This window comes from Onychomys torridus, unplaced genomic scaffold (genome assembly GCF_903995425.1).
Source record: "Onychomys torridus unplaced genomic scaffold, mOncTor1.1, whole genome shotgun sequence".
NCBI classification, from domain to species: Eukaryota; Metazoa; Chordata; class Mammalia; order Rodentia; family Cricetidae; genus Onychomys; species Onychomys torridus.
Genome location: NW_023411189.1, coordinates 843,807 through 853,693, shown reverse-complemented (window position 1 = coordinate 853,693; position 9,887 = coordinate 843,807). Strand labels below are relative to the sequence as shown.

Below are 9,887 nucleotides of genomic sequence, written 5' to 3'. Positions count from 1 at the left end.
CTTTCAGAAGGGTAAGTTCTCCCTTGGGAAGAGTCAGAAAATGGCATATCAAGTGGAGGAAGGACCAATCTCCTCCCTCTGCATCAAGGCTGAACAGGGCATCCCACCATAGGAAATAACATCCAAAGAGCCAGCTCATACACTTGGGACAGATCCTCATCTCATTGCTGGGTTCCCAAAAAAGACCTAGCTGTACAACTGTGACTCAGAGGCAGAGGGCCTAGGAAACTCACAGGACAGCACCCAAGCTGTCCCTACAGAGTCCATGAGATCAAACAAACTCAGGTCATCTGTGTCTTGGTTTTCCCATCATGATCTTAATGCCTCCTTGATAATATAATTCATCCACTCACTTTTCAATGGGTCTTTCAGTGCTCTCCAACTTCTTGACTATGCATCTGTGCATTTGCCTCCATCAGGTAATGGATGAAGGCTCTATGATGTCATTTAGGGTAGTCACCAATATGATTACCTGAGAAGGCCAGTTCAAGCACACACTCATTATTGCTAGGAGTCTTAAATGGGGTCATCCATATGACACTGGTGATCAATAATACAACTGTAGCCAAGATAAAGGGAAAAAATTTAACCAACTGCATATTTGACCGGGACTGATATAAAAAATATATGAACATCTCCAGAAATGAGACATGAAAATACAAAATATCCCATTAAATATGTGGTACAGGTTTCAACAGAGAATTACCAACAGAATAATCTCAAATAGCCTAGATAAACTTACAATAATGTTAAACACCCTTAGCTATGAGGGAAATACTAATCAAAATGATTCTGAAATACCATCTTATACCTGTCACAATGGCCATGATCAAAAATGCTAATGACAACATATTGTGGAGAAAATGTGAAATAAAAAGGGTTGTGAGCAGTGTGCAGCATGCTATGCAGTGTCAGTATGGACCCAACAACTTCCCAGAGCTGCAGCAGTAGTCATCACTCCCTAAGCACTGAAGCTAGGCTCTCAGGATAGCAAGAGGGGATGAGCCAGTCATCAATGTCAGCAGCCACCACATGCGTGAAGCTGAGTCCTGTTAATCTGCAACTATCATAGGAGTTTAAGATTTGTCTCATGAGATACGAAACCATGCACATGTTCAGGAAAGAAATATATGGACGGAAAAAACATGTCTAGACAGGATACAATTATTTAAAAATATGCACATAAGATTCCCTCAGACAACAAATAATGGCCAACTAATGGATTGCAGGACCCTGATATTTCATGGGAATTATCTAATTTCTGCCAGAGAACAGGTAAATGGAAGGAGTGTCCTTGAATCCAACCCTTTTTCTATCTCAATTCCAAATCCATTCTTATTGATCATTATTCACCATCCCATGTGCTCCTATCCATGCAAAGTGAATCTGAGGAATCACTTGTCATCGCTTGAGACCCTGCTAAGTAACCCCGGCCTTTCCAAATGTCTACCTCTTCTTCTCAAGCAACTGTTCCTTCAGCCTCTCCAGCTCTTTCCCCTCTCTGATATCAGAACTCTCCTACTGCCCAACTCTGACCACTAACAATACTCCTCTTTTCATGGGTTATCTAGCTGCAAAGGACCCAACCCAAGTCAGGCAAACCCAGTGGCCATTTTCTCTTTGGGAAAGGTAGAAAGGGAATATAGCCTGGGTAAGGTACATGTTTCATTCTCACTGGAAGAACTTTTTCAAGTAGACAAAAACTGTATTCTTATGTCTGTAATTTTACTTCATTTATTAAAAATTATGAATATATTACTCAATCCTACAGTCTCAACTTTTCTGATATATACATGATTCTTGTTAATAATCTAGTTGCTGAGGAGATCAGAGAGGCTGGGAACATGCTAGAATACATGTACACAAGATCGACCAGACTAATGCAACACATCCTCATGGAGTGGAGTGGTTCCCAAACTGGACCAATGATGGAATTATAATACCTTAGATGGCTCTCTGCCTAGAGATTGCTTTATAATCTGCCTCCTCACAGGTCTTTGTAAGATTGCCCTGAAACCAGAAAATTATGAAATATGAAAACACTTATTCTTGATAAGGAGAATAAATATCATTTTCTAGAACAAATTACAAGGACTCCCTTACAATGAACTAACATATATTCTGAGAACCCACAGGGCTGTCAAATCCTTATGACACACCTTGACACACAGGGCTTCCCCAACATTAGGGAACACCTCAAATTCTTTTTTTTTCTTTTGTAATTTTTTATATTTTATAATTTAATTTAATTTTACATATAAGCCCCTGACTCCCCTGTCCTCCCTCCCCTCTCCCCCCAGCAAACCCCGCATTCCTGTCTCCTCCAGGGCAAGGACTCCCCTGGGGATTCAGATCAGGCTGGTAGATTCAGTCCAGGAAGTTCCAGTCTCCTCCTCCCTTCAACCTGGCTGAGTAAAGTATCCCTGCACAGGCCCCAGGCTCCAAACAGCCAATTCATGCACTCAGGACAGTTCCAGGTGCCACTGCCTGGGGACCTACCAAACAGTTGAAGCTAGCTAATCAACTGTCTCACTTATTGAGGGGACCTGATCAAGTTGGGGGCTCCTCAGCTATTTCTTCATAGTTCTTGTGTTTCCAATAGTTTGGTGATTTGTCCCTGTGCTTCTGACAGTCATGGTCTCAACAATTCTTGTACATAGAGTCCCCGCTCTTTGTCACTATTCAGACTCCAGGAGCTCCACCAGGGGCCTAGCCATGGATCTCTGAATCTGCTTCCATCAGTCATTGGATGAGAGTTCTACCATGACAGTTAGGATGTTTGGGCATCTGATCGCCAGAGTAGGTCAGTTTGAGCATTCTCTGGACCATTGCCAGTAGTCTATTTTAGAGGTATCTTTGTGGATTTCTGGGGAACTTTCTAGCACTTTGCTTCTTACTATGCCCATGGGGTCTTCATTTATCATGGCCTTTTTTTTTTTCTTGTTCTCCCTCTCTGTTCTTGATCCAGCTGGGATCTCCCACTACCCTTATTTCTCTTTCCCTCGAAGCCTTGCCCTTTATTACCCCCCCCCATCATGTCCAGTTTGCTCATGTAGATTTCATCCAATTCTCTGTCATTTTGCAAACCCTTTGTCTTTCCTAGAGTCCTCTTTTCTAGGTAGCATCCCTGCAGTTGTGAGTAAGAGTCTAGTCATCCTTTGCTTTACATCTAGTGTCCACCAAGCCTACATGTAGACCTATGGATTCAAATTAAAGACACTGTCTTTAATCCACACACCTATGAACATGTAATTTTTTATAAAGAAGCCAAAATTGTACAATGGAAAAAAGAAAGCATCTTCAACAAAAGGTGCTGGCATAACTGGATGTCAATATGTAGAAGGCTGCAAATAGATCCATATATGTCATAGTGCATACAATGTAAGAGCAAGTGGATCAAAGCTCAACATAAATCCAGTTACTCTGAACCTGAAAGAAGAGAAAGTAGGAAGTAGTCATGAATGTATTGGCACAGGAGATCACTTCCTAATTATAACACCAGTAGCACAGACACTGGGAGAAACAGAAAATCATTAGGACCTCTTGAAACTCTGAAGCTTTTGTTGAGCAAAGGACATGGTCAACAATACAATGCAAGAGCCTACAAAGTGGAAAAAGATATACACCAACCCCACATCTCACTAAGGGCTGATATCCAGAATATATAAAGAACTCAAGAAATCAGAAATGAAAATGTCCAACAGTCCAATTAAGAAATGGGCTATAGAGGTAAACAGAGAATTCTCAACAGAGGAAGCTCAAATGGCTGCAAGACATTAAAGGAATTGCACAACATCCCTAATCATCAGGGAAGTGCAAATCAAAGTGACTCTGAGATACAACCTTACACCTGTCAGAATGGCTAAGATCCAAACACTGAAGACAGCTTACGCTGGAGAAGATGAGGAACAAGGGGAATTCTCATCCACTTGTGATGGGAAGGGAGGTTGTACAGCCACTTTGAAAATCAATATGGTGCTTTCTTAGAAAATTGAGATTCAGTCTCCCATAAGACCACTCTTGGGCATTTACACAAGGGATGCTCAGTCAAGGGCACATGCTCAGCTATGTAAAAAGGAGCATTATTTGTTAATATCCAGAACCTGGAAACAACCTACATGTCCTTCAACTGCAATATGGATAAATAAAATATGGAACATATACACAATGGAGTACTATTCCCCAGGGAAAAACAATGACATCATGAGGTTTGCAGGCAAATAAATTGTTCTAGAAAAAAATCATCCTGAGTGAGGTAACCCAGACTCAGAAAGACAAAAATGGTATGTACCCACTCATAGGAGAAAATTTGAAATCCTTGAGAAAGGGCCCTGACCACACAGACAGCAGTGTGGTCTTCGCAGTAGCTTTTAACATATACATTGGCAAAGATTTGAAAGGCTGCAAGCAAGACTGACAAATGCTGCCACAGGCTGTCTAACAAACCCCATAAAATCCTGCATGTCCCTGTTTTAAATGTGGTAGAGAAAGCCATTGGGATTGTGCCTGCCATGCCTGATATGGGACAACTGGGCCTTGTCCAAAATGCAATCAAAGGGATGTAGGTCAGTTGCCTGCCCCTTAGTACCTCCTTACAAGGGGATAGCAATTGAAGACCACACTCCATGCAATATCCTAGGCTTGGGAATGGACGATTGAAGGTACCCAGGTCCCAAGAGAACAACAGTCTTTTTCACCAGGAACCTAAGTTTCAATAATTTATCTGGGCCACATATTTACTTCCTTTTAGACACTGGAGCCACTTACTCCATCCTGTGAGAGTTTGTGGGTCTCACTTCTCATTCTGGTGTTCCTCTTGTCAGGGTAGAGGAATAGCCTTACTTACATCACCAAACACCACCACTTAATTGTATTTTCAGGTGTATCCCTCTTACTCACACACTTTTGTTAGTGTCAAACTGCCCTGTGCCCCTGATGGGAAGGGATTTATGTAGCTAAGACATTAACTTGTATTTCATTTGCTCCCACGATTCCCTACCCCAGACTTGCCAGCTGTTCCTCTGCTCCTCCTCCTAGCAACTCTGTCCACCAGCTCTAACATTCCATTTCCCTTCTCAACCTCTCAGATAGAACACATAGTCTGTGACACCCAGAACACTTCTGTTGCTTCACACAATACCTCATCTTTTATCCAGTTACAGGACCCTACCCTGAACATCACTCAAACTAAGTACCCTCTCTCACTCCAGAACCTTAGAGGACTTAAGTCTCAAATTATTCACTGCCAATCTCCTTAGACCCACACCTTCATTATCTCTAAGGGAAACAACGGGATGAACAGACAACTAGGACTGCCCCCTCCAGTACACAGAAACACACAATTAATTGCAGGGAATTCTGACATTACAATCCACTCCTCTTTGTCAGTTCCTGACACTAGGAAATTTCTGTCCAATTAATATCAGCTCTTTCAACCTGATAGTTGGCACACTATCAGTTTGTGGGAGCCCACCTCCATTTTACCTATGAAGACTTACAGTTATTAAGAACTATTGCGAGTGTGAGAAGCAGCTAGCAGGCGACGCCACTGCAGCTGCATCACATCCAATCTCTGGGCAGTGTGCAGCCTCCTGTTACACCTGCTATTTCAAAGTAAAGATTCAGTAGCGTTGAACTTTAAAAGGCACTGAACATGGAGGCACCCATCTGTCATCCTAGAACTCTGGTAGCTGAGGAATTTTCTACAGAAAAAAAAAAGTAAATTGATACTTTGCATCCTGGAAGTTCATTTAGGAATTTGAAATTAGGGACCTCTTTTAAATTTGGACATGGCTAATCAAGGAGCAACAAGACCCAACAGGCCAAACACTGGAAATAAAATGTGCCAGTTCAAACTGGTACTTCTAGGAGAGTTTGCTGTTGGCAAATCAAGCCTGGTGCTTCGCTCTGTGAAGGGCGAGTTTCATGAATTTCAAGAGAGTACCATTGGGACTGCATTTCTAACCAAACTGTGTGTCTTGATGATATAACAGTAAAATTTGAAATATGGAATACAGCTGGCCAAGAATGGTACCATAGCCTAGCACCAATGTACTACCAAGGAGCACAAGCAGCCATAGTTGTGTATGACATCACAAATGAGGGGTCCTTTGCAAGAGCAAAACACAGGGTTAAAGAACTGCAATGGCAAACAACTCCTAATATTGTGATATCTTTGTCAGGAAACAAGGCTGACATAGTAAATAAAAGAGCTGTTGACGTCCAGGAAGCACAGTCCTATGTAGATGGCAACGGTTTATTATTCATGGAGACATCAGCTAAGGCATCAATGGATGTAAATGAAAAATTCATGGCAATAGCTAAAAATTTACCAAAGGATAAACCAGAGAATCCAGGCACAAACATGGCCAGAGAACGAGGAGTAGATCTTACTGATCCTGCACAGCCAGCCAGAAGCCAGTGTTGTAGTCACTGAATTCCAGTGTGAGCTTCCTAAATGGCAAAAACCATGGAGTGGGAGCCTTTAGCCGGCCCAGTGCGACTTCCAAAAAGAGACTTACAGTTGAATCAAATTTCTAATACTGAATTTCTTTGAGTGTTTTGAACTTAATTTTTAATAACATGCATGTGTTCTTCGAACTAATGTTTTGGCAGTAGAAAGGGAAATGAAAACTGAGTACAATTTTTTCCATGGGAAAGTACAGGGGAACCATGCAGCTCCAGTTGGTATGGACCCTCACTTAATCCACCAAGTCTGAAAACTGGGATAATAGTCAGGTGTGAAATATTCAAAATTACTAATGTGAGCTTTAAGAGAAACATTTTTAGAAGACTAAAAATATTTATGCTTAGCAACAGATACCAAGCAAATGCTAATTTCTTCTATTGTCTAAAAAGTGTCATTCCACATATTAATAAATAATCCTAAGAAACCAGTCCTACATCTCCAGAAAGAATGAATATTAGTGATATCTTACTCAGTCTTGTTATTTCTTAAAATCTGATTGAAAAGAAGTCATGTGTAACCCCATCTTGATTTAGGAATATAAAAACTGATAAATGCATCTTAAATGTATAGTGGTCTCTTTCGTGGGAGCTATTTAACAAAGTGGCAACAAACCAATTGTCTGATTTCTTTTTAATCGCTGATGGCCATTACATAGAGTTCTGTCTGGGCAGGGAGAGAGCTCTGGTTCCCTTTGGACATGACTTGTCAGTGCACTAACAATTATGTACATTCAAACCTGATGTGCACTTTTTATTTTGTTTTTTGTTTTGTTTTGTTTTGTTTTGTTTTTTTGAGCTGATGATCAAACCCAGGGCCTTGTGCTTGCTAGGCAAGCGCTCTACCACTGATCTAAATCCCCAGTGCTTAAAGAGTCCACCATGTGCACTATTTTTTTTTCAAAAATAGGATCTTCAGCTGTACTGTAGAGTACTGCATTGTAGTCTCCATGATTATTATTTTCAATAATATTTAAGAATTGCCTAAGTGTATACAAATGTACAGTTACTAAAACAGATAATTATTTCTTTATCCCCCTATGAAAGGAAGGGGGATTTTTGTTCTTTCATGGCTAGAACCATAATAAATACTGTACCTGTAATTTGTAACATAAGTATTACAATGTCATTAGTAATAATCTTGAAACCTTGTTTTTCAATGCACATTTTATTTTGATCAGTATATTGCAATAATTATTTTTTTAATAAATAATTTTTTCTTTATTATTTTGTGTTTTAAATTTTATATATCAGCCATAGGTTCCCATGTCCTCCCCCTCCCGCCCGCACCCCTGCCTTCCCCCCAGCCCCTCCCCTCCATTCCCATGTCCTCCAGGATCAAGGCACCCCTGGGGATTCATTTACTCCTGGTAGATTCAGTACAGGCAGGTCCTGTCACCTCCTTCCAGACTGAACAAAGTGTCCCTGTGTAAGCCCAAGGTTTCAAACAGCCAGCTCATGCACTAAGGACAGATCCTGGTCCCACAGACTGGATGCCTCCCAAACAGATCAAACTATTCAGTTGTCTCACTTATCCAGAGGGCCTGATCCAGCTGGGGGCTCCACAGCCCTTGGTTCATAATTCATGTGCTTCCATTCCTTTGGTTATTTGTCCCTGTGCTTTGTGCAATCTTGGATTCAACAATTCACGCACTTGCAGTGACATTAAAGGACTATGGTTTCTCAGGCTGCTGTTTCCTCCGAGGCTGTTTGTGCGTTCCCGTCCGCTCACTCAGCCCTCTGCTCCTGGGTCAAGGCAGCAGGTCGAGCCCCGGTCCCGCGCATGCTTTTCCCGTGCAATAATTATTTTAAGTATTTCTATTATATGAAATCTACCATGTGTCAGATGATTTAATCTATTAAAGTTTTGGTCTTCTGGCATAATTTGTACATTTTACAGTAACTCAAAATTAGTAAGGAAAACAGTTCACCAGTGTTTAGTTTTATATTGAGGTGCACAGTTTGGAATAAAGTGATAAAAAGAAAAAAAAAGAACTACTGCTGCCACTTGTAAAATTTGGCAAAAGTCATTTCTCAATTCCAAATATCAGAGCCAACCTTCTCTCACACTCCAGTCTAGAGCTTCCATTCCAAGGACTCTCTATAGCAGCTCATTATTACCCATAAATCCACTGTCAGATGAATTAATTATCTCCTCAAGGTCATGGATCATTTTCAAATTGGGTGGAGACATTTCTTGTTTCTAATGAACAGGCTCAGACAGTCATTGACCTTCTCATCTAGGAGATCAACCCCCAATTTGGAATCTTTGCATCTCTTCAGTATGATAATGATCTGTAGTTCGAGTCCCAGATTCACCTTATATAATATAAAGCTCTTAACATACCTTGGCATTTTCATATTCCTTATCATCCTCTTTTCTCTAGGAAGGTAGAGCATACCAACTGGTCTTTAAAAAATATTCTCATTAAGGTGGTAGAGGAGTTTCTGCTTAACTGGGTGAAATAATTGCCTCTAGGTTTATTCAGGCTATGGGCTCTTCCCAACTTCCCCTTCAATCTTGTTGTTTTTACTCTTGTATTGGAGACCAGCTCTAAACCCAGGACATCTATCCAAAACTTCACCTATCCGTGGACATGTCCTCTCTCCTCTAAGTTATCAACTAAGTTCTCACCTATGGAATTTCGATATCTGCACCTTTCCCCAGGCACTGACCACTCCTTTCCCCAGATATGATTCATGCCAAACCAAAATGCATATTGTGTATCAGGGTCTTCTTTGCCCTATGTACCAGTACTCCTCACCCCTTTCCCTTAAAGGGTAGGAACACTTCAGAATAATCTTGTCACACCTACAGCTGCTAAGCTCAATTTCCTTCACAAGTGGATTCATCTGTCCCACCTGAAACCTTTTTTCCTAACCTCACCCCAGAGAAATTCCTCCTCAAACACAGTGACACACAGAGGTCTCTGCTTCATTAAGTTCAAGAAAACAAAATGATCAGCTGCCATGTCACCAATTCCAGAAGGATGGGATTTCATGCCAAAGGATACTCAATCACACCAGATTGGGATCCCCATACGTTGTTTCTACTTTCTGATTCCCTTTCCATGTTCTTCTGTCCTTATTGAGCATATTCTGCTTCATCAGTTTCCCTCAGGGATGATATAAACATACTATAATTTCTAAATAACTACCCAGCTAATTATCACAGGACTACCACTAGCCATAGAGGTGGAGGCACAAAGCCATCAAAATATACTCAGGTGGTAAGAAACAGTAACAGTCCAGATGTATTCACATCCCATAGACTCAAAATCATCTGGAATCTGCAAGAATAAATTTAATACAATAATCTATCACTGTCAAACAACTTCATCATCAAAGACTTGTGTCTCTGGGAAGCTAAAATATTAACAGAAAAAGATGCCTAAATGTTTGTCTCAGGTGGGAAGATGGCC

The 9,887-nt window shown here is 41.0% G+C and overlaps 1 protein-coding gene across 1 annotated transcript; it reads left to right on the top strand.

The window, feature by feature from the left end:
- Nucleotides 1-5,789: 5,789 nt before the first annotated feature.
- LOC118575010 (ras-related protein Rab-5A-like) lies at nucleotides 5,790-6,436 on the top strand. Its single transcript, XM_036175741.1, has 2 exons — nucleotides 5,790-5,950; nucleotides 5,992-6,436. Exons 1-2 carry the CDS (start codon nucleotides 5,790-5,792, stop codon nucleotides 6,434-6,436), a joined length of 606 nt encoding a protein of 201 aa, XP_036031634.1.
- Nucleotides 6,437-9,887: the final 3,451 nt, after the last annotated feature.